Below are 25,015 nucleotides of genomic sequence, written 5' to 3' on the forward strand. Positions count from 1 at the left end.
ACCTCAATCCGTCAAAAAAGTGAGCAGATTGCTAAAAAGGTGCAGTCTACAATCATTGTGGAGACATGAAGAGGCTTGGTGGGTATTATGAACCATTTTGAGAGCTGTGGTGGTAAATAAAGATGTTTCCAGTGATTGTTTAAAAAGTGTATGAATAATTTTGAATACGCAATTTTTCATAAAAATGTTAAAAAAGATTAAAATACTTTTTTTATTCCATGTTTTTACCACATTGTCTTGCAACCTTTTGGCATGTGCAAGTGTAATTTTAAGTAAGAACAAACATATTGGTCAAGAGGAAATTAATATTTGCCAGGGGTATGAATAATTTTGTTCTTAACTATATCTTAAAAAAGTCTAAAAAGTGAACGTCTTGTCAAATTAAAAGATAGCTAGGCTATCATAAAAAAGTTGCATTGTTTACATGATGTAACTGTAATCTGATTATACAATTTTTTTATTGTAATCTGGGCTGATTATAGTTACTTGATTTTTGTAATCTGATTACGTAATCCAGATTACATGTAATCCCCTACTACCCAACCCTGCTTATAAACTCATAAGAGAAACATATAACCTTGAGCATGGCGACCATCGCTGTCTAACATTCAAAGGCCTTGCTCCATCTCTCAAGCCCCATGTTGCAGGGGCATCTACAGTGACGACTGCATTGCCCTGGTAACACTGACAGCCATTCCCTGTCTGGCTCCTAGAGGCCTCAATGTGACCTCTACGTACCATTCCAAAGCACTGGACAGACACATACCTTTCTCATCTGACAAGGCACAACTACAGAGATGCATACACAGAAAAAGCACATCACATAAGAATTATCAAAATTATGTTTCCCAACAATCCAGGCCAAACCTTTTTGTTATCATCACACTGGCCTGAGCCACACTGAACACAGACTGGTAGGACTATATCAATCACGTCTTCATTACTGATGAAAAGAATAATAAATTGAAGCCATCTTTTCTCCCATAAATAATGCACTATGGGTAGATTTTGACTTTAACTGTTGTACAATACTACAGATGTCCATATGGTTGTTGGTATGAATAGGCAGTTGGAAAGATTTGTTTTAATACTATTTGTCCATTTGTCAGGCCATTTGTTTCCAAAGTCGATGTTTTATGTAGCTTACAAGTACCATTATTCTCTCTGTGTGTGTCTCTCTGTCTCTGTCTCTCTCTCTCTCCCACACACACACACACACACACACACACACACACACACACACACAGGATGAAAAAACTCAAGTTTAACAATGTTCAGAGGAGGCTGCAGAGAAAAATGAATGGCAAAAGTAACAAGTAGCCTGTTGATGAAAACCTCATATTCTTCTTGTTATCAACAATATAAATCATATACTGTCAGTAGTATGAATAAATGAGCTGCACATATCAGTGCAAAGCTACAATATTTCGACCGCCCCTCTCCTCACTGACGTATGTTTGTCTTAGTCAGGCGACCCGTCCAACAGAACACGATTGGCTGTTACACGTGTCAAGCAAACCTCCCTCAGCCACTTCCGTCTCTGTGTCAGCTCTGTATCACTAGCGTTACATCCAGCCTTGGACCTCTCTTGTTCAGCCAAACGTCCGGATTCTCACCGACGAAGGTAAGGTGCGAAATGCATTTGGCACCTAATTTCACTGTCCTGTTTAGTCGTTGTTTCTTCCTTTTGCACAATGTGTTCGAATTGGTCCAGAAAAGTCAGGGTTGGCTCGCGGGTTTTCCGAGCCAGGATTGCTGTTAGCCAGCTAGCCTAATGATAGCCTTCACCTACCTCAAGCAAAACGCCCTGACAGTATTAATTTATGGTCATTCTTCGAGTCAAGGTAATGCTAACATTTGGAGCCCATGGCGCTCAAAAGAACATGTCTCTGTCAAAACTGAGTGGCAGCGAACTGTTTTGCATCCAAGAGTCCTATAAGAGACGGAAAGCTAGCCTAGCAGCGAAAAATAGCTTAATTCTAAATAGCAGGTATCATCATAGGCAACTGGCAGTGGCTTAGGGTCAAATAATCGATGTTTTTGCAGTTTGCTCGAGGGTGCAAAAAGCCAAGTCAGGGAGCTAGACTCATTCTTTTGAAGTTCATAGGCATATTCTTAAGGTGTTTCACATGAGTACTTCATAGTAACATTATACTTTATTTTAAAACCTCACTGTTTTGGTAGTTGGTGGCTAGCGTACTACCTAACGTTACCTTAACCTTAGAATAGCGCATTGGATAAACGTCAGTGCGCAAAATAGCCGATTTCTGAATCATCACAACCGCCTGCAATAGGCTACTGTTAATGTAGTTTGGGTCGCTTATGTCTTTGGAAATAGTATAAGTCCGGTTCCTCTATCTGTCGTAGTGCTTAGTTTTGCAAAATCCTCGCGGTTTATTATTTAGTCACAAATGCACACTTGTAACGTAGCGGATGGATCGCTTATCTGTTGTCCGATAGCTTTTTGCCTTATTCAGCTTAATACAGTAATTTGTATTTTATATAATATTTCCTGGATGTCTACATCATGTTGCTTTGTTGTGTATGGTGTTGTTGCAGCAGTAAACAAACGCGTGATAATAGTTTACGCATTGTACACTTTTGCCAGTGTCACGAATCAGATCGACTATTGACCACTTTTAGTCCATTTTGAATCCATTTTGAGTCCATTTCATGGGGATGCTGGACAGAATCTTGAACAGGATCAGCACAATGCGTGCTATCAAGGGGTCAATGTGTAATGCAAGTATCAAGTGAACATGTTCTTCAGCTATAAAAAAGGAAGCCCTAAGTGAAGTGGTGTTTTTTTTACATGTCCTATTTCTTTTATATAGGCCTCCAAGGCATGACAAAATTCAGCAGTTTGAGTCTAAAGTTCATTAAGTTGTTGGAGCATCCTCAGTTTTGTCCCTACATCTCTGTAGCTGATGTATGAATCCCAACACAGTAAGACACCATTGTCATTTCCCATTGCCAAGGAGTGACCATAATATGTGAGATTAGACCTCCAAATCTGTGCTCTGAGAATTCAGAACTGTGTTCTGAGAACTGAGTGCAGTGGTCATGCTGGAGTCCAGTGTGTCCAGCCATTGTGTGTGCACTGTAGAGGCTCGCCCAGGGCTGACAACTAGACCGTGAGAATGCCTCTGATTGCTGCTCTCCTGTTTGGCAGGGAGGCAGGGGCGTGGAGACTGGACACCAGACACGGGTTGCTTTATACCCCCCCCCCCCCCCCCCCCACCCACCCTTTTTTTTTAAGAGCTGCTAGTTGACAGTGTATGATAGGATTCCACAAGTTGTCCTAAGAAGCAGTTTGTTGGTGTTACAGCCTCTTAATTTACACAGTCTTCTTAATTAATGTTACTTGTAAATCCTCGATGTGCAGTGCAGATGTGTATCTATTATTCGCTGCAGTTGAATGCACATGTGCATCACTGAACACCAGCGTTTTTCTTGCAGCTGAGTGTTAACTGCTATTACTCCTCTCCAGTAGGGCACCAGTATATCGCCTATATTTCTTTGACACGATTAAGAGACTACGGTGGTTTCACATGTGATCTCATCTGATGTTGCCATACTTGACCTTAGAGCTCCTTGGGGGACTGGTGCAGAACTCCTCACAAGTCATGCTTCGATGCCTTCACTAGATCACATCTCAACTATTCTCGCTATGAGTTAGGTACTTGCAGTCGCTTTCATGGGCCTAATCACATCATCATTCTTGTACAAGCCAGAGGTATGTTTCCAGATAAATTTGCTTCGGGTGTTTTTGTGACTGTACATTTGAATGCTCTCTTCGTTACAATGCACATAGCACAACTCAGTGCCCATTTCATGGTAAATAGAGTATTCTTGTTTGTGTACAAATTGAGTGTTTGTTGTAATTACTAGTCTGTTTCCATATCTATGTACATGTCTCAAGGGGTGAAAAAGGGCTTGGTGAGTGGATTATGTTTGCTTGTGTGACTGTGAAAGACAGCAGCTCGCCCGACTCGCCTGGCTGGCTGAATGAGCCATGCACAAGCGATGGGAGTGGGTGCGCACCCTGGTATCGAAACACATTCCTTAAACGATCAATAGTGCCACTGCCGTGTCAGCCGACCTGCCCTACGGTTTGGGAGCAGCTGTGTAAAATATTGTTGAATCATGCTCCACCTCTCAAGCACTGAATGTCGTGTCAGTCACAGCCAAGGTGCTTTTGTCACTCAAAGAGGGAATTCCAGGTAATTCCGCCCTGAGTATCATATGGGGACTCTCCCATTCACTCTGAATGCTATTGCATTCCAGGTAATTGACTTTTTAGTGAGAGTTGATGTGTCAACATAGCTTATGACTGTATTACCAGGGAGCGTAAGCGTATATGACGCTATTGCCATCTCTGAGGTGTGGGAAAGTTCCTTGATGGTATTTTACTATTGTTGTCTTTGTTGCTCATTCATTTTGTTTATTTACTCAACTTTTTGAGATGGGCTGTAGACCTGCTTCAGTTCTGGTAGTAATGTATTGTTGCTGAACTGCGGAGAAAGATCATTTAACCGTGACCATGATTCCAGCTTCTGTTCTGACCCATTGCTGTCAGTTCATCACCACCTTTTTCCCTACTTTTCTCTTCCTTTGAGTTTGATCCCGGGAGTGGGATTGTGGAACAAATGGTTTTTAATCCCGGTGTCTACTTTTATTGACTCACTACCATGACGTCTCACCCAGGTACCTAGGTGACCGTCTGTTGCCAGACATCACAAGAGTTGGAGGTTCTCCTGTGCTGAGTTCACACTTTACAGTGCTCATCAAGGCTTATGATCTATCTAGTGGTTCACTTACAAAACCAATCTGTCTCGCCAAGTGGGATTCCATTCCAATCGGGCCAGGCCCCTTGTCTTCGCTACCGTTGCTGCAGCATCTGTCCTGAGAGAGGGCTGACACCAGCTCGGTCCCTGCCTCCCTGACGTCAGACAGTTTGACAATCAGGACTCTTTCGGGCGGCGTCACTGTGGTTACCACCCGTGTTGGCATTCGTCTCTCCCTACAGACGATTCGTCTCCACCCTGAGTATCATATGGGGACTCTCCCATTCACTCTGAATGCTAAAGAATAACAAAGTCTTAGATCAGCATAGTACAGCACAGACTAAACGGGTAAGTGGTGACGCTGTTATTGCCAGTCTCTTGCTCATTTTACAGTTTTGGGTTTCATTTAGAGCCACTGTCTTTTAGAGTGCTTCTTCTAATATAGCCTAGCTGTCTTTAGAGCACTTCTTCTAATATAGCCTAGCTGTCATTAGAGCACTTCTTCTAATATAGCCTAGCTGTCATTAGAGCACTTCTTCTAATATAGCTAGGTAGGTGTCTGGTTTCGTATTGGTCAAATGGTTAAATGCCAGGGTACTGTTTTTGTTTGCTGTTATGGTAATTCATTTTGGAGGATGGAGAGTAAGTTTAGCCCTCCCAAACTTTTGCTTCGTTGTCTATTCATCAAACAAGCAGAGCCTGCTTTTTAGAGATTTGATTCATTGTCGATAGCATTGTCAAGCAGGCGAATTGGAATCTGTTGTGTCTGTGCTATGTTATGTTATTGTTTTCAGGCTGTGGGAAGTTCTATGCATCATAGTTGCAATCTGTGTTTCTGAAACTCTGATTTTATCACTACTGCTGCTCAGTGTTTAGTAAAATAGGTTTCTTTCATTGCATAAGGGTTTGAGTTCTCAAGAGGTGTTAGACATGTCAATAAGCCTATTTCACAGTGTCCAGGTGTCCGGCCTCGTTGATGTTAATGATGCCTTAATTGGCAGGGTAAAACATCTTCCTGCTTTTGTCTTTCCTGTGGACTTTTCTTTTGCTGTCTATGGGACTGTGCTGTTCCACAGAAAGTTGATTTACACAGCGGCCCCATCTTGTGAAATCGGCTAATTTGTATTGAATATCATAATACAAATGAATTGTATTTCAAATACCCTTTTAGTTCTACAACAATTAGCCTAATTGTTTAATCGATTAGTTGTCAGTTATTATGTTAAGAGCCAACTATTTTGTAGCCTAGAAATCTAGACGCGCCCCTATTGGCAGCAAATTACATTTGCTGCCAGGGCTAGTCTAGCAACTCTCCGTTGGCTTGTGAGCTCCAGAAATCGAAACTCAATCAGGCCAATGAAATCGTGTATAGAGTCGTTAGGTGGGCTTAACATAATGATTGATGGCAGAGTTGCAATGGTTTGGCTTGAATTCCCTGCTACTTGAAAACAAATAAGATGGATGTTGCTGCTGGCGAACAGTGTGACACGAGTTAAGCTTTTATTAAGTTGGCAAACGTTTGAACTAGTCAACTAGCTCCGCTGGTGTGGGAAACGCATGGGACTCATAGCGCTGCTGCTGTCCTATTGCGTGCAGAGGGAATTTGAAAGACAACTGATTATCCCGCCCCTCGGACTGAGCACTGCGAACGGTGAGTGCCCAGACCCTACATTTTAATGTGGGTCTGGCTCGCCAGGCTAACTATTTTGGTCATCAGTTATCGGTTTTTAACCTTTTTTAAGGCAAATGCCTCAAAATCTGCTGATTGAAGCTTCTAAAACTGTAATATTTTCTGCTCCACTTGCTCTTCTGATGGTAAACTAAATATGTTTGGCATGTGGACATTTAAAGACAAAATGTTTGTCTTTGAGAAACACAGAGGTGACACCCCCCCCCCCTATATTTTCTGACATTTTGTCAATTAAACAGCTAATTGATTAATTGAGAGAATAATAAACAGAACTGACAACAAAAACAGTCATTAGTTACAGGCCTATACCCAGTGCTTCTGCAGCTCTGTGTAAAGTGTTACGTTTGCTGTTTCTCATCATGCATTAATGCGTCATTGCATAAAAAAGATATATTAGTCGACATGGTAGCATGCAATTCTTGTCATCAGAATCTCAAAAAAAGGAGCAAGATGTCAAATCTCCAGTGAAGATCTTGAGGGCCTTCCATTTTTGACCTTGGATGTGATGTCCCTGTGTGGGGTGAACCAGTGTGGCTTTGCTGCCTTCAGAGTGATCTTGTGATTGTTGGCCTTGTTTCATGTATCCTTTAGGTGACCGTAGCTGATAACACAGCTACACAACCACGTAATGGTGCCACGGGCCCATGTTTTTTGACCTCAGATAGGAAGTCAGTTTAACTGTGGTGTGTTCCTCCACCACCCCTCACTCCTGAGGAGACAGCTGGAATACATATTCCACACTGGAGGCCACAGTGAGGTGGTAGCTGGGCACCTGATGGTCGCTCAGAAACTTCCTGGAAGTGGGCCTCAAGACGAGTGTGAACTGATCCTGACCTTTCACCTCTGCCGTTAGTCTTCATGCCAGGAGCCAAACTGTTTGTTTCAAAAACATGTTATCGGACTTTGAGGTTGAGGAGGATCTGCCTCTGTCTCTGCCCCAGGCTCTTGCTGCCACTTTCTCTTCCATGGAAACCAAAATAGGAACTGTTCTGATGAGAAGCATCTCTATTATAAATTAGTTTGTTAGTTTTTTGTATTTATTATTATTATTATTTATTATTATTTTTTTTTATTATTATTATTTTTTTAAATTGAGTCCTCCTGGAAGACTCCAGAAACTGAACTTCGACATTCCGCCCGGGTCAAGTATGAGGACATTGTGTCATTCTACCATGACAAGCGTCATGATAAGCCTTATCACAGAAACAGAACAAGTGTGCTTTATGCAACATGCCACATGTTACATAATTAGGACTAGTCTAGTGTGGGATTGATGGCTTAAGGTGTGTTTTTTGGAGGTTGTGGAGGTTGTGGAATCTCTCCATTGCCATTGTGCCCCTCTGCTATCCTTTGTAATCCATCCCTTTGGATGTTGTTGAGGTCATGAAGTCAGTATCTAAAGCTGGTCTTATTCTATTGGATGTGCAAGTAACTGCATAGTGCACTGCACACTAATTAAACAGAAGTATGACATTATTGTGTCTTCAGGGAATGAACAGAGGAACACCATAAGATGACCTCACCACACTTTGCTGTCATGGGATGTTTTAAACTGTGCTGTCAGCCAGCGGATTCCTGCTGTTAATTTGGAAGACAGTGTGTGTAATTCTTTCTTGAAAGTGTGTAATCCACTTTCCATGTTTTCATTAGAGTAGTCTGAAAACAGCTTGAAGATCTCTCCATAATCTGTTCAGATCTCTGTGTTCTATTCTGATATCAATGTTTTTTTCCTCTGCGGCGCATGCAGACAAAGCAGATTATGATGTGTTATGACCCAGGGCTGGTCAAGCCTCAGACAAAGAGGCAAGGCTGGCGTGAAATCAGCCCCAGCAGCCTGTGACCAGCTCGCACAAAGGGTCTCCACTGTGCACGCGTATGGTGATGGAGGGCCACAGCTATAGCAGTGCAGATGGTGCCATAAAATCTCTCTCTCTTGCTCTTTTCTCTCTCTCTCTCTCTCTCTCTCTCTCTCTCTCTCTCTCTCTCTCTCTCTCTCTCTCTCTCTCTCTCTCTCTCTCTCTCTCTCTCTCTCTCTCTCTCTCATATGTTTTACTGTCACCATTTACATGTAGTCATTTAGCTGGAGCTTTTATCCAAAGCGACTTACACGATAAAGGTACAATAAATGTCACCAAAACCAGATGGCATCATTAGCGTTTTCTTTTTTATTATTATTTTGATTAAATTTCCCCAGGCAGTGCTTACTTTGAGAGTGTTCTTTTATTTCTTATTTTCCTTACCGTTCTGTGTGATGTGATGTTGATGGAGCAAAGTTCAGCAGCATGTCTAGGCCAGGGTGTTTCCCCCTCCTTCCTTTCCTGTGCTGGGCGCAAGGAGAGAGTGAATGAGGGGAGAAGTGAAGGAGTGGTAAGGAGAGAGTGAATGAGGGGAGAAGTGAAGGAGTGGTAAGGAGAGAGAGTGAATGAGGGGAGAAGTGAAGGAGTGGTAAGGAGAGAGTGAATGAGGGGAGAAGTGAAGGAGTGGTAAGGAGAGAGAGTGAGGGAGAATAAGAGAAGGAATGAAGAAGTGGACAAACTAGTAGTAACTGAAAAAGAAGGATGGACGTGTAAAACAAACATTCCCCACCCTCTATCTGACCATCACACTTTGTAGTCTTTCATGCCTTGTCTTTTTACTATCGCCCTATTCGCATTAGCAATGTGTTTTCATTATGTATGACCAAATCAGTTTTCAGATTGACATTTTCAACAGCTGCTCGATTGTGAAAATTGTAGGCTAATCATCATTATTCGCAACACGATTACTTGTTCACTTTGTAAACAACCTGCATTTATTGAACTTGAAAAAAAATAATGAATTGTGTAGATTTTCAAAATGTAATTGCAAAAGACAATGTTACGTTGGTGTTTGTTCTCCTTGGCTAAAATTGTACAGTAATTTCCTGTGTATTAGCCGCATTGTGTATAAACCACAGGACAGTGTTTTATGCAAGTTAAAAAAACAAAACCATATTAATACCATAGCATTTTGCAAAATCAATGTCTAAACCATAGCTAATAGTTAGGAAATGACGGGTAATCAAAATCAATTTGATTAATTGCACAGGCTTACAAATCGTGTTATCTTTGATTTATTATTACGCTAGTTTTGACACCATGTACCGTTGGTTCTCCTCTGTGTTTATGTTCATTTCATATGAAAGTGGAAGACTTAAACACTTGTTAACCAGACATAAGCCTCCTCTGGCCTCTACAGTATGTGAAGTATGCTTGCATTAATGTGGGTGTGTGTACACAGCGTTGGACAAGATCTTCATCTCTCCTTGTTTCTCTCTGTATGCAGGTCTCGTTGCCGTGTCGCCTGTGGAGCCTGAGTTGCCAGAGACCGAGCGGGCGAGGGAGGATGTTTTAGAAGGGCACGGGCCCGGCTTTAAGCTCTGCATCATGAACAATGAGGATGAGTTCTACGACGCCGTCACAGGTGAGTTCAGGGACGTTGTGTGTCTCAGGTTGCTGATCATGAAGTCATTTGCAAACCTAAAAACAAATAGTGAGAAGTTGTACCTCTTTGTGTTTGCTCGTGTAACTGCATTGTGTTTGAACGACTGCTCGGTTCACGCCTGCGTCGTCTCGGACTCAAACCCACAACCTCTAAAACCTGCAGATTAGGAGGCGACCATGCTTGCAGTAGAGCTAAAACCCGTGGGTGCTAGCATCTTTCTAGCACATCTCTTAAGTTGTTGAGACGCTTAACACACATGCTGTACAGCTGTTGCATCAGCTGATTACTGTTACACATGGCTCTCAAGACTGTTAACTGATGTGACTTGTTGAGAAGACAGTGGTGAAGAGTACCATTTTTTTGGAGTGCCTTCATCATCAGTAGGCAAATAATCGTGATCATCCAATCATAACATGTGGAACCTGTTATGTTGTTGCCCAGAAACATTGATCTAAAAAATTGTCCTATGTATCATCACTCTTAGTCAAAGTCACTTCACTGTTGACCTGTGCACAGCTAGTGTTACTACAGTAATGGGCACTAAGATGCGATGAAACAGGCCCACCATCTGAAGAGGTTATGGAGAGGGCAACCAGCTCTTTCCCCGATTCTAAGAAGCCAGACCGCCAACCTTAGAGATACTTAACATTCATATTACCCAGGGCTGAAACTTCAACACCATCAGCTTTATGACTCACCAGCTGACAATTTTGGGATTTTGAGGAGTATCAGTTCTGTCAGATATATTTCAGTATTATCAAATGCAAACTGTGGGCTGTGTGTTCCTTCTGGAACCAACCAGACCATGCTAAATCAATACTGCATTATGCATGAAGCCCTGCAATTAATTTGGCAAGCCCATGGGATTTCTAGCACAATTTCCTGGGGGGGGGGGTGGGGGGGCTGCTGCAGATTGATGTTGCTTGACCAGAAGGTGTGTTCCCTTTGGAGGGTGCTCATGTGCGCTAGGGCCTTTGTTTTGGAGTTGGGGCCACAGATATCCTCTGCTCTCATCTTACCTGCCTTGCGTATGCCGGCCTCAATAATGCAGAGAGTATTATTGCTATCACCATGGGTTCCATTATGAGGAATTAGTAAGGGGTCAGATAAGGACACGGCCTGTCTCTCGTGTGAAGTGTTTTCTTCGTGCATTGTGTAGGTATTTGTGGGACTTTGTGTAGGGCCACCGGTGCTTGGTCTTGTGCACCAGGGTCGGATGTGGTTGTGACTGCGGTATTTCAGATCCAGGTTGTCAAAGCTGTATTAAGCTGTAGTCTCAAGGCAGTGGTTGTGGTTATGGTTAGGCTATTTAGCTGACGCTTTGGAACATTACAGAACATTACAGCGACATTAACATTTTTTTTTTAAAAAGTTGGTAAGCCTACATTAACCAAATTAGTAATACCAATACTCAATCAATACAATATCACATATCAATAATGAAAATAAACAAAAAGCAGGTTAAGGCTATGTTTCCACCGTGTTGCTTACCTTATTCCTGGAAGCCTGACATGGGGAGGAGCAATGCACAGCATGTCCAAATGTTCCCTTTCCTCATTTTAAATTGTGTTTGTGATGGTGACATCTGTTACTAATAGTAACTTACTATGCAGCCCATCTACATTTACAGCCCCCCCCCCCCCCCCCCCCCCCGACATTTGCCCCACATCTGCAGTAGAGATGTGCTCATACAACAGCCTGATGCCACATGGTGCCGTTGAGTGTAGTTGCCTCAGATGGGAATTGGCATCTTCTGCTGCTGACCGTGCAGTGAATGTGTCATCGTGAATCAGCTGGAGTTTGAAGCATTCGGAGCATTTGGAGCATTCACAGGCCTTATCTATGAATGCACATTATTATTGTTTTATATTTATTTTTCCAGGATCAGATAGGCTGCTGTTTTTGCAGTGCAAGGAGTCTTTTTTTTCTGTTGTTTTGTATTGCCAGTAAGCGTTTTGCGCGCTACTTAAGCGCTCTGAGTGCCTCACGTTTTCAAAGCAGAAAAGAGCCCCGACGTCATTCACGTTTTTATGAAAACATTGTGCACCTCGCAGTTTACAAGTGGCAAAATGCTTCCTGTCTGATCGTGCCCCAAGGCGACCTTGGGAAACAAATTAAATGCATTATTATTATTTTCTGCTTGTCCATGCACATGGGTGTGTGGTGTGTTTTTGCCTGGGTACCGAGATGTGTGTACACTCCCTTCGATGCGGTTGATCCCCTCTGGGCATAGATTCTTAAATTGCTTTCTCTCTCTCTCTGTGTTTGTGTATGTGTGTGTGACTCAGGCTTGGATTCGGATGAGTCATGTGAGGGCATGTCAGAGGCCAGCTTCAAGGACGCTGTGGCAGACGGCGCACAGAAAAACAATGGCTCCGTTCCACAGGAGAATGGAATCAAGAAGCGCAGGTATGGCCGGATTCCACACAGGGCACGGGCCCTCCCTGCACACTCAATCGGACTCCCTCTCTGACTCTCTCTGTTTGTTTATCTCCCGCCTCGTCCCCATGTAAAGGTGGAACATTCCATACTCACAGCAAACTCTCATGGCTCTACCCTGCCTGGCCCGCGCACTGAACCCAACTGCTATCTTTTTGCTCATGACAATCTCGACGTGACGAACTGGAAAGGATTTATTGAATCCACTCCTAACTATATTGGGCTTGTCACAACGAAATAAGTCTTATGTAGCAAAATGTAAGTGTAGGCGAGTTGGTCAAATTACTTTCATATAGTTTTCTAGTTTTGCCATGAATACATTCCTTTAATGTGTATCTATAATGTAGAATGTAAAACAACCCAGAAACATGACTTTCTGGATTTAATAAATGTTTACACTTTTAAGTTTGGTCAAGAAGTGAGTCTCTAGGTAATATTAAAGATAAGGAAGCTTGTGGTTACTAGAGCTGCTACTAAGAATATTTTCATGGTTCATTAATCTGTCTATTATTTTCTTGATTACTCGATTAGTTATTTGATCGATAAAATGTCAGAACATGGAGAAAAAAATGTTTCTCAAGATTATTTTGTCCACACACCAAAGATATTTAGTTTACAGTCATAAAAGAGCATGTAAACCTGAAAATGGACATGATTACAAAGCTGCAATCAGAGAATGTTTTGGTGTTTTCCTTAACAAAATGACAATCTGATTAACCTATTACCGAAATAGTTGGTGATTCATTGAATTGCAGTAGACAGCTTATCGATTAATCGATCAATTAATGCAGCCCTAGTAGTTAACATCTAACTTTTATGCAAAGTTCCATGACGATCGATTGACAAGTGTCTGGGTACTATGCAAGATGATGGCGCTTAAACATTTTTGCTAATTTCTGGATTGGCTGTACTGAATTTAACAGATTAAAATAGATATTTGTAATTGCATTTCAGCCCCTTACTTATATTGTTCCTATGTCAATCTTGATGCATATGTTGTGCAGTAGAAGGGTTTTTCTAGTGATGGCTGTGTGGTTTTACATGGATGGGTGATTGAGGTCAAATGATGCATGTTAAAAGGTGACGGCCTTCTAAAGGTTAAAAGGCAATGGCCTTTTCTTCTAAGCTACTCTGGCAAAGTTGTAAATGAACAGGGGAAAAGAGCCTCCCCTGCTGTGGTGAATCCTAGTGTGGAGCTGAATGGACACAGGGGCACTACACTACTGATTGGCACCACCAGTTTGCTAGTTATTGCCCCAACGGTGTGCCCCCTTGACTCGGCTTAGCCGCACAAGTCATTCACCATAATTAAATCAATAGGATTCGGCAAAGAATGAGAATGGGACTTGGGTCGTTTTCAGCGAGGCTAACTATGCTGTGGTCACAATGGGACATTTCCTATTATTGAGCTGCTGATACAGATCCCTATTGTGTCAGTCTTATTGCCGTGGAATTCGGTATCAATTTTCACATTGATAACATTTCCATTGATCTGTTTTAAAACATGCCATGATGGGTCCTTGGGTTTGTGGAATTTGATGTTGAAGAAAGAGTGGGAACCCTGATATGTTGAGTAATATATACAGTGTATTCATATGTGTGTGTTTGTGTGTTTTCTGCAGAACCACTCTGCCTGCTGCAATGTTTTCAAGAAATAACTTCAGTGTGTGGAGCATCCTGAAGAAATGTATTGGACTGGTAAGGAAGTCATAAGCCTTTTTTTTTTTTTTTTTACTTTTCACAGTCAAGCATCTTTCATGGAAGTGGGATACATGAAAACGTTGCGTTGTACATGCCACACATATGCCAAACATACATATGATCATACTTCAAAAGTAAAGATCACCGCACACTGCTATAATATTTCTGATTTTTTTATTTTGAGCTCTAAATAAACAAGCAGTAATATTAAACCAGTCTGCGGTGATCTTTATTTTTGAAGTCTGATATTTCTGCGTATCACCAGCGCCTGGGGTCTGAAAATGGCCAGTGCACAGGGATTGTGTCCTGTACATATAATCATGTCAAACCCTAAGGGCTGAGCTACACCAGGCACGTAACTGAAGCGTTCCGTTCGCGTTGCGTCTGCTGTAACAATTAGATTCCACTATAATCAGTGGAAGTAGCTACACCAGACGTAATAGCGGCGCGTACGTTCGAAAAAAATAGACTATTCATCTAAAATAGATTTTACGTGTCGCGAACGGAATGCTTCAGTTACGCGCCTGGTGTAGCTTCGCTGTAAGACCATACCCAGTGTCTTTGTGTGTGTGTTGACCTTGTGGTGTATGCTGTTGACGTGCAGGAACTGTCCAAGATCACCATGCCCATCGTATTCAACGAGCCCCTGAGTTTCCTGCAGCGGATCACGGAGTACATGGAGCACACATACCTCATCCAGAAAGCCTGTTCGCAGACTGACCCTATAGAGCGTATGCAGGTGAGCCACATATATTGGTGTGTAGATAGATAATCAAGTCAAGTTTATTCATATAGCGCATTTCATACATAGTGGTCATTTAATGTGCTTTACATAAACAAAAGCAAAGAGTAATAAAATAATTCATTCATTCATTCTGATGACCATGAGAGGATCATGGGTTTGCCCATGCGCATCACCTGGTCCATGCTGGTTTAAGTGTTCTGTCATACTGTAAGCATAAAAGGACAGTAGTTAAAAAAATTGTAAAAAGTAAAGTACACAGTGCTAGACAACAGTAAACTCTGCAATGCACATTAAAATAGCATGACCAATGACATTTATATGCTGTGCACTGCACACATTGCATACAGATGTTCAGAAGTGTACCTGTAGGTTTAAGGTTTATTAGTTTATTTGACAGGAGCCATGTACAGTACAATTGCTGTACCAGAATTAGCTTTGCAGCTAATTTGCATCTGTGGTCCCTGGGGAGGAAGATAAAGGACAATATAGGCAATTCAGACAATACTATATAGTTGTGTATATAGTTAAGACTTAACAACAAACAAACAACATATACAATCATCACATACAGTATGAAACATCATGCAAAAATACATCATCTCCATGTTTAGAATACACTCACAAACACTACGCTCACACACTCTCTCTGAAGCTGAAAGTCCATTACACTCTCACACACACACACACACACACACACTCTCACACTCTCACACTCTCACTCTCTCACTCTCTCTCTCTGTTGCTGAAAGTATTTTATATGCACATACACTCACAAACACTACGCTCACACATGCTCTCTGAAGCTGAAAGTCCATTACTCACACACACACATTGGTGCTGAAAGTCCATTACGCTCACCACACACACATTGGAGCTGAAAGTCCATTACACTCACAAACACACACACACACACACACACACACACACACACACACACACATTGGTGCTGAAAGTCCATTACACTCACACACACACTCTGGTGTCTGATGGTCTCCTGCAGACGGTTGCTGCATTTGCCGTGTCTGCAGTGGCCTCTCAGTGGGACAGGACAGGGAAGCCTTTCAACCCGCTGCTGGGAGAGACCTACGAACTCGCACGGTAAGGCAGCGGAGCCACTGAAGGACTCGAAGATACACACTGGCAGAATGAAGCTCATTTTCCCTCCATCTCCATTGATTTTTATATATTTCTTTAAAATCCTTGAGAGTTTGTGAATTTAAGAAAAATATATCAAGGCCTGTGAAAGTCTTTGTAAATAGACATGAATCATTGAAAGTGCTTGACATTATGTGTTAGAAAGGGCTTGAAACCACTTGCCATCACTGTAGCATGGCACAATTGAGAAATGTTAAGAAGTGGTGCAGGAAGGAATTGGAAAGTCCTTGAATTTCATGCTGAAGGAGTCTTGGGAACCCTGTGCCTTTATTTTCTCTGAATGGAGCTTTGGGTGAAAATAATGCTAGTTGACATTACAATCCTGTAGTTTGTGCTTTTCAGGACTTTGAATGGATTGGTTTTTCAGTTGTAATTTATTTGCTCAACTTGAGTGTCATCATATAGATGTATCTCTTCAGTATTTGTTGTAAAAATACAATAGCACACTGTGGTTGCAGAAATACCTTTCTGCTGTGTCATATTAGCTTGTAGTCTTGTAGCACAGGAACAGTCACTACCTTCTATGTTTGACGCCCTAGCCTCCACCCTCTTGGCTAATAGATTTGCTGCCACATTCTTTAGGGCTGAATGTCCACACTCAGATTTTATGGCATTCACTTTGTTCATTATCTGGATCAGTGGCCAGACGGAAAGATTTAAATTGGTCTTGGACAAAGGCACTATATATCTGTGTATATCTATGTATTTATGTATATGTGATGCTATATAAAAGATGTTTGTCTTTGATTAATATTCCCTTGGTCATCTGTCTTCTACCATGTCCTTCATTCATTTGCTACTCGGTCACTCACTCGCTTGCTCGTTCGTATCCCAGGGAGGATCAGGGATTCCGGTTGATCTCGGAGCAGGTGAGCCACCACCCCCCCGTCAGTGCCTTCCACACGGAGAGTCTGGACGGAGACTTCACGTTCCATGGGTCCATCTACCCCAAGCTCAAGTTCTGGGGCAAGAGTGTGGAGGCTGAGCCCAAAGGCACCATCACACTAGAACTTCTCAAGTGAGTATGGGTGTGTGTATGTGTGTGTAGACTAGGAAGACAAGTTCTAGTGTTCTAGGTTTGTCTTTAGGATGTATTTAGGTATTTAGCTGGAGGTAAGCCTTGTTCGTAGACGTGTTAATTTTTTGGGTGGGTGGCTGTAGATAAGCACCTATAAACACACCACTGACACGGACACAGCATTCTACTGCAAACAGCAATATCTCTGGACACAACTGGCTCCAAGACCGTTCTCCTGTCCAAACCACAGCAGTCCCCAGAACTGTCTGGCCCTTGGCCTTTAGTTGAAGACCTTTAAGTTCCCTGCTTGCTCATATATGAGGTCCCGCTTCAGCTTAACCCTGTTTCTCTCTCTCTCTCTCTCTCTCTCTCTCTCTCTCTCTCTCTCTCTCTCTCTCTCTCTCTCTCTCTCTCTCTCTCTCTCTCTCTCTCTCTCTCTCTCTCTCTCTCTCTCTCTCTCTCTCTCTTTCTCTTTCTCTCTTCTCTCCCCCCCCCCCTCTCTCTAGGCACAAAGAGGCCTACACATGGACCAACCCTTACTGCTGTGTACACAATGTGATACTGGGCAAACTCTGGATCGAACAGTACGGCACTGTAGAGATAGTCAACCACAGGTGAGACGTCCCCACCCGATTGTTTAACGTGGATTTCTCCTGAACGCCTCATCTGTTGCCCGCATGAGATCACTGTGCACTGAGTGTACTATCTACCCCTTGGTGTTCTTCAAAACCAACCAGATACTTTATCCAGAAAGTTAACATGTCAGTACAGTTAGTCACTTATTTGTGATTTTAAACATTATTATGTTGTGTATGGTTAGGAGCTGGAGTGTACTAAATGCATTGGATCATGTTGCCTTTATTCTGACTTTAATCCTTGTTCTGTTTTGGACCAGCACTGGAGATAAGTGTGTGCTGAACTTCAAGCCCTGTGGTATGTTTGGGAAAGACCTGCACAGAGTAGAAGGCTACATCCAGGATAAGAGGTGAGGAACACACACTTACACACACACACACACACACACACACACACACACACACACACACACACACACACACACACACACACACACACACACACACACACACACCTCCCTACCTTGAATCCGTCAGCCTGACTCACTACTTATTTATCTCCTCCTTCCAACAATAGCTGGACTGTGAAACACACACTCTCACACTCACGCTCACACACACACACACACACACACACACACACTACATGTTCAGTGTAAATGTGGGTATTCACACCACTTTCACTGGTGAATGTTCGTGACTACTTTCAGAAGCCGGTCTTGTTCTAACAGAGTGGAAGTTGAAAGCCCAAAGCCAATTGGTCGGTGTTGTATTCGATCGCCATGCTCTTGTGTAATGAGCTGGTAATAACTGACCAGTCAATATTTTCACAAGCCTGTGATAAAAAGCTGGCCATGTAAATATGCACTTGGACAAACAGAATGTGGCTCTTGCACTATCGGTGTCCTGTGTGTTTAGCACAAAGGCCCGCGTTAGACACCGCTGACTCCCTCCCGTCCTACGACAGGCACATAGACAGACAGACAGACAGATGCTTTGAGAGGGAGAGAGACAAGTGTGAAGTTACCGCCGGTAGTCATTCAGCACTCCTGTGCTCTACAGCTGCTTGAAAATAAGCACGGGGCCGGGTGCAGTCAGTCACAGAGCACACAGGGTCAAATGAGTTCAAATAGACCACTGTACTGTTAACCATGCTAACCATGTTCCCCACTTGACCACTGTGGATTGGCTGATTCTCATTTTGGTGCAGTTGTTTGTGCTTTTGAGTTTCTGAGCAGGTCAGTCTGTGGGCATTTTCAGATTTCACTTCATTTAAATGTCAGCTAGAGCAGTACAGTCTTTAAATGCAGGGAAGCAGGAGACGGAATGGAGAGATCAGAATAGAGAGATCAGTGCTTGATACAGGAGAAGGAAAATGATAAAACATGTATAGAAATGAAGAAAAATGACTCGTCGGGAGACACGAGGTAGCATCTAGTTAATGCTAACATGCTCAGCTTGATGTACACATGAAGAAGAGTTTTAAATTGATACACAAAACTAAAACTTGAAAGGAATATGAGGCCAAATTTATGTTATTGCGCATTCGCTTTAATACGGATTTTAGGAACAAATTTCTCCGCTTCGGTAACTTGGATGCGATGGTGTAATGTGGATCCGGGCTAATGTAGACATAGCCTGAGTTAGTAGCTGTTTGACACTAGAAAGTGGGGGGTAAAAACCTGAATCTAATGCATGTCTCCTTTAACCTCTGTTGCGGTGACAGTAAAAAGAAGCGCTGTGTGATCTATGGCAAGTGGACCGAGTGCATGTGGAGCGTGGACCCCCAGACCTTCGAGGGCAACAAGAAGTCTGACAAGAAGGGTTGTGCTGACACTAAGAAACAGAAGCAGGTGAGGAGTGTGTTTAGTTCTCTCTATCTGTGTGTGTGTGTGTGTGTGTGTGTGTGTGTGTACTTGCATGCTTGCTTGCATGTGGGTGTACTGTATCTGTGTGTGTGAGGAAGTTAGAGTCTTTACCCTCCCTCTTTCTAGGAGTAGGTGCTGTACCACTCTGCTTGATGGGAAATGCTGTTTTCTCTGTTATTCTGAATGTCTTTCTTTTTATTTGTTGTGTCTGATGTCTTGGCCACGCAGTTTACTTGTGTTAACATCCACATAAGGTAAATCTGATGCACATTGTATTTTAGTTCATTGCCAGTTGATTTAGTGTGATGGCTGTATTAATTACCCTGAAAATAGATGATGCCAGCTAGAAGGTACACTCTGTGTGTGTGTGTGTGTGTGTGTGTGTGTGTGTGTGTGTGTGTGTGTGTGTGTGTGTGTGTGTGTGTGTGTGTACACACACAACAAAACACACACTAGTAGTGTTGTATCTGCAAATGCTTTGGCAGACTTCTGTAGTCTTGCTTGTTTGAATGTTGTCTTTTGAATGCCGACTAGGCAACTAGTGTATCCTGTGTATTGGAAGCTGTTGAGGCCCATACACTTCAGTAGGAGAGAATTGAGGCCGATGTCATTTCATGCTGTGAACGTGAAATGTACGATTAGTGAATGTAGTGTTGTTTAGTTCCCTTTGTGTCATCACTAGTCTATTTAAATCCTGTAATGTTAGACAGAGCTATACATACCAAAGCCCAACCCTGAGATTAAGACGGGCCTTCCTGGAAAGTTTGGCAATAGGTGTAGTCTTGTAAGTGAAGGGTGGATCAGTGTTTTTTAGTCTAGTAGGTGAGATGTGCTGTAGGTTTTTAAAAGAAAAGAAAATAAAGATAAAATCAACCATTGAATGGTTCAGCTTGTGTGACCAAGCCCCAGGGTGTGTGTTGTGTATGCATGACTGTGACTGCATAGTTGGCCATCCATTTCAATCCTGTGTAATGAAGAAATGTATGTCTTTATGTGACCTACCTACAGTGGCATATATTTAGAACTTGTGTTGTGAACATGGGACATTTGTGTTGTGTGTTTTGTAAATGTATGTACAGTAACTATGTATGTAAATGGGACTTGTTTAACATAGATGTGTTGCTTAAGATAGGTGTGTGTGTGTCTATGTGATGCTGTATGTGTGTATAATCTAAATGTATGGCGTGTGTGTCAGGAGGAATCTGGTGGCGGAGAGAATGACGAGGCGGACGACATGCCAGAGATGCAGGAGTCTGTTGCGGTCATACCTGGCAGCACTCTGCTCTGGAGGATATCATCCAGACCAGCCCACTCGGCACAGGTGAGACCACTAACGTGAAACTTACACAATATACATGCAATGCTGAAAACGCTAACGTGAAGGTTACACAATATACATGCACTGCTGAGACGGTTAACGTGAACCTCTAAGAAAAACTTGTAAGCTTAAATTAAAACTCTTAGAACTTAAATGAAAACTCTTCTAAAGATTCTTGAAATTCTTCCAGACACAAAATTCTTCAGACGCATCAACCTTAAAATTCAGTCAAAATGTATTTTTGAAGTATGAAAGCAAATTGACCCTGGCTGTCTCCTGTCTCTGTAGATGTACAACTTCACTAATTTTGCGGTTACGCTGAACGAGTTGGAGCCGGGCATGGAGGGAGTTCTGGCACCCACAGACTGCCGTCTACGTCCTGATATCAGAGCCATGGAGAATGGCTACATGGGTAATGTAGTTTCCCCCCCTTCACATATCACAGCTCTGCCACAAATAGGGCATGAGCACCACCTGCTGGTGCTGTTGTGTAGCACACAGTATATTGACCTGAAAATAATAACTCATTCACACTTTATTGTGGGGATGCAGAATAGCACAGCCATGTACTGTATGTTAACATAAAATGTGTGTCACTTGTATGTATTAACATTCATATGTTAAGTGTGGGATTAATCAAAACCAACAAAAGTAATACTATCGTGGTACAGTATGTATTAACATTCATATGTTAAGTGTGTGATTAATCAAAGCCAACAAAAGTAAAACTATCGTGGTTTCAGCTATGGAGATTGTAAAAGTGTGTTAAAAAAAAAAAAATCTAAATTGATCCCCATGTTTTATGTGCGTCTTGTGTAGATGAGGCCAGCAAGGAGAAGGAGCGTCTGGAAGAGAAGCAGCGAGCATCCCGTAAGGAGAGGGCCAGAGAACAGGAGGACTGGTCCACCAGGTGAGCCCCTTGCCCCCGACGCCAGTATTCCCCCTAGTCCTGCACACACAGACATTATAATGTCTGTGTCCAAAAGCTGAAAAATCCTGCCTTTCTAAACAGAGCATTCGGTGGCAGCGAGGCATCGAGGCATGTCCGAATCAAATATTTCTGTAAAATGCTGCCTTCTAAGATACCTCTGTATCTCGCGGCGTTCTGTGTAGCTATCTTGCAAGGCCGTCCGAAACAAAGTTCATAGCTGCTACCTTGATGCCTGCTACAGCAAGTGCCTCATTAGACAGTTGAAGGCAGCAGGGCAGTTTCAGACACAACCAGTGTGTCCCAGAGGGAAATTCCCCAAGACTGTATTGTCCCTCGTAAGCCTAGGAGAGGAATGAGAATCCTCACTTCTCCGCCTCAGGAGAATGATAAATAAGTGTGTGAGTGTGTGTTCCTCAGCTCTGTAGCATTTGGTGGCTGATGGTCATGCTGATGATGCTGCTGTTCCGTGTGTTTTCAGGTGGTTCCAGTCAGGCACCAACCCATACACAGGATCTCAAGACTGGTTGTACACAGGCGGCTACTTCAATAGGAAATACACAGATTGTCCTGACATCTACTGATGACGAAGTGGGCACAATCTCGATTTCTCCTACAACACACATACACGCATTCCAACACATGCACCAGCCCTCCATGAACAGTATATCCTCTCCAAACTGGATCTCTCTCATAGTTGACCACCACCTCCGTTGGCCTCTTGTGTGGAACAGTCTTGGGTTCACAGGGGGCTGAGTAGACTTTTTTTATTTAATTTTTTTCTGAGCTGGTTGAGGCGGAAAAAGAAAATCAGGGATTTGAATGCTTAATTGACTGAAGGTGACATGACTTCATTCCTTGTTATTATTTTTCGGTGAGAGGGCGTAAGTGAGTGAGAGAGTGGTCATGGGAAACACGTAAAGTGTGTAGCTTGATTTCTTTTTTTTTTTTATAAATCCATAGAGACGACGCTAAAGTGTCTATGGAACAGAAAAAGTGAGCACTTTCTTTGAGATGGAGTGTACTGTGTGGGTGTGCGAGTGTGCGTGCTTGGACTTACATCTTCCCTCATTTGTAGGACACATGATCCTTACCACAACATTGTATCACTGTATAGCTCACTTTCATCTTGTCCACAGAAAAAGCAAACGTTAGCTTCCAGATAGCACTGTTCTATAAAAGCTCTGCATATTTGCCTATATGCTCAATTTGGGTAAATGGTTAGCCGTGTATCAAAAAGTCTTGTGCATATTGTAAGACGTTCAGTTCCAACTGAGGTGCCCAATCATGTTTAACATCAGTACTACAGAGGAGAATAATCATGACAAGTATTTACTGTAAGATTATAGTTTGGCAGGAAACGATTACAGAACTGTGCGTGCGCGTGTGCGTGTTTGTATGTCTTTTTCTCTGTGTGGGTATGTGTTAAATGATAACTTAGGCCATAATAGTCGGTGTTAATTTACAGGTACCATTTTTCAGTAGCATCAATATGATCCCACTCCAATGAGATAATCTAAAACATTAAAATTACTTTTTTTTTTTTACTCTGAATCATAAACATCATTAAAACAAAATATTCAAATAGGACATGAAATGTTAGTCGTATACATGTAAACAGTAGTGAGTGTATCTTCGATGTAAATAACTTTTCACTGTAAATCATAGGGGCCTCAACATTGTCAGGGAAACAGAATTTAACTAAGTGCATTTCCATTACTGCTTTTCCATTATTTAAATGTAAAATGTCCTTCATCCCCTATGTCCATTAGCAGTACAGTTATATTTATCCTAGTTAGAGGAATATACTAATTTATTATTCATGAATTAGTGCCACATCAAAGATAAAGGTACCTTATAAGAGTTCTGCTGGCTGCTTCTGTTCAGCCGGTGGCATATACGTCTTGTCTTTACTCCATTATAGTGCAATGGTCTGTAGATTGATCACTTCACAAATCTAATGTACTCTATCTATCTCACTTGAACAAACAAAAACACTATGATTATACATCTTTTCCTTGCTGTAATAACAGTTAAACAAAGATTTAAGCCATTAGGTTTGACTATGGCACTCAGAATCTATGCAACCAATCCATAGGTCCGATTAACAGCACAGTACATTTGTACAGTAAACGTGTGTATACAGCCTACAATGTAAAAAGAAAATCCTGTCAATCGGCAGCTTGGAACTGTATACTGGACAGCATCAACTCACACTGTAATGGCCTCTAGTCTTTTTCCTCTGAAATATTCTTGACTTAATGTAAAATGCCTCCTTTCCTCTCCATTCCATCCTTATTTTTATACTGTCCCAAATTGCAAGTATGTGCGTAGCCAGTGCTATTTTCGTCAGGTCGAGAGGTTGCAATGTCCAGTTAAGTTTTACCTATAGATCATCTGAACTCTAGATATGAAGTGTGCGAAACAATTTCACAGATTAGCATTATTAAGGAGACTTTTAAGCACAGTGATGCTAGATTTTTCTGTAAATGTATTTAAGTGTTTTTTTCTCTCTCTCTCCTCATTCAGTGCCTGGATACAACTACCAATTAATTTACTTTCTTTGTTAAACATACATTGATTTCTTACCTCTCGTTAAGTCTGAAAGTGTTTGAGTATCTGACAGGAAATTGTCTATTTCTGTTGGTGTCTTGTGCTTTGCCCCTTGTCTTTATATTTTGGGTAAGATTGAAATACATTACATTGATCTGAGCAGGAATGTCAGCACATTTTCAGATACACTACTGTGTGTACACTCATGCAGTTCATTGTCTCATGAAATGAATATGTGAAATTTAGCAATACAGACTAAATGAATATAATTAAACAATAGATTTTATGTTGCTTTGTGTGCATTGATTTTGTTAAATATCTTAATGATGGGTTTACCAATGTCTTCACTGTATGTGGCAGTTGACCTTGTAAAGATGTTTTTTTTTCTTATGTTCCCAATGTTGCACAAAGAGTTAGTGAACACCATCACATAACATATTCTTTTTGTGCAATTGATTTATTTTTATAGTATTTAATGCTTTCTTTCTGATGAGACAATTAATGACTTTATTTTATGCTGGGGGTTTATAATTAGGTCATTTATGTTATGAGAGTAGAGTACAGATCAGTGGAGTAACAGTAGGTGGACGTTTACTAAAATCTTAATTTTACTTTTGAAATTGAAACCTGTTAGTTTTTAAATAAAATCTTCGCTGGCCAACATGAGCCTGTGTATGTTTCTCTGTTGTGCTCTCCTTAAGGATAGGTAAAGACTTTTATTGAACATTTTAAGCTACTCTGTCATTATAGACATAGGATGACCTATTGGCAAATAT

The 25,015-nt window shown here is 41.9% G+C and overlaps 1 protein-coding gene across 3 annotated transcripts; it reads left to right on the forward strand.

Annotated features, from left to right (window-relative positions):
- Positions 1-1,544: 1,544 nt before the first annotated feature.
- On the forward strand, positions 1,545-24,905 carry osbpl2b (oxysterol binding protein-like 2b). Of its 3 annotated transcripts, none has more exons than XM_076277327.1 (14): positions 1,545-1,624; positions 9,781-9,918; positions 12,228-12,348; positions 14,001-14,076; positions 14,684-14,818; positions 15,825-15,922; positions 16,815-16,997; positions 17,504-17,611; positions 17,893-17,982; positions 19,299-19,425; positions 20,636-20,761; positions 21,047-21,170; positions 21,578-21,668; positions 22,168-24,905. In XM_076277327.1, exons 2-14 carry the CDS (start codon positions 9,882-9,884, stop codon positions 22,268-22,270), a joined length of 1,419 nt encoding a protein of 472 aa, XP_076133442.1. In that variant the 5' UTR covers positions 1,545-1,624; positions 9,781-9,881; the 3' UTR covers positions 22,271-24,905. The 3 variants fall into 3 exon arrangements, with proteins under 3 accessions (XP_076133442.1, XP_076133444.1, XP_076133443.1); XM_076277329.1 differs by having other exon boundaries at positions 1,558-1,629; XM_076277328.1 differs by lacking the exon at positions 1,545-1,624 and adding an exon at positions 5,012-5,135.
- The last annotated feature ends 110 nt before the right edge of the window (positions 24,906-25,015 follow it).

Source organism: Alosa pseudoharengus, unplaced genomic scaffold (assembly GCF_046254945.1).
Source record: "Alosa pseudoharengus isolate Yale_2024_CS ecotype anadromous, Long Island Sound unplaced genomic scaffold, YU_APseudo_1.1 YU_APseudo_1.1_scf_9, whole genome shotgun sequence".
In the NCBI taxonomy this organism is placed as follows: domain Eukaryota; kingdom Metazoa; phylum Chordata; class Actinopteri; order Clupeiformes; family Clupeidae; genus Alosa; species Alosa pseudoharengus.

Coding starts and splice junctions, on each gene's coding strand:
- osbpl2b (XM_076277327.1), top strand. CDS start 9,882: ATGAACAATGAGGATGAGTTCTACGACGCCGTCACAG. Junction 14,077..14,683: donor TGAAGAAATGTATTGGACTG/GTAAGGAAGTCA, acceptor GTTGACGTGCAG/GAACTGTCCAAGATCACCAT. Junction 15,923..16,814: donor GAGACCTACGAACTCGCACG/GTAAGGCAGCGG, acceptor TTCGTATCCCAG/GGAGGATCAGGGATTCCGGT.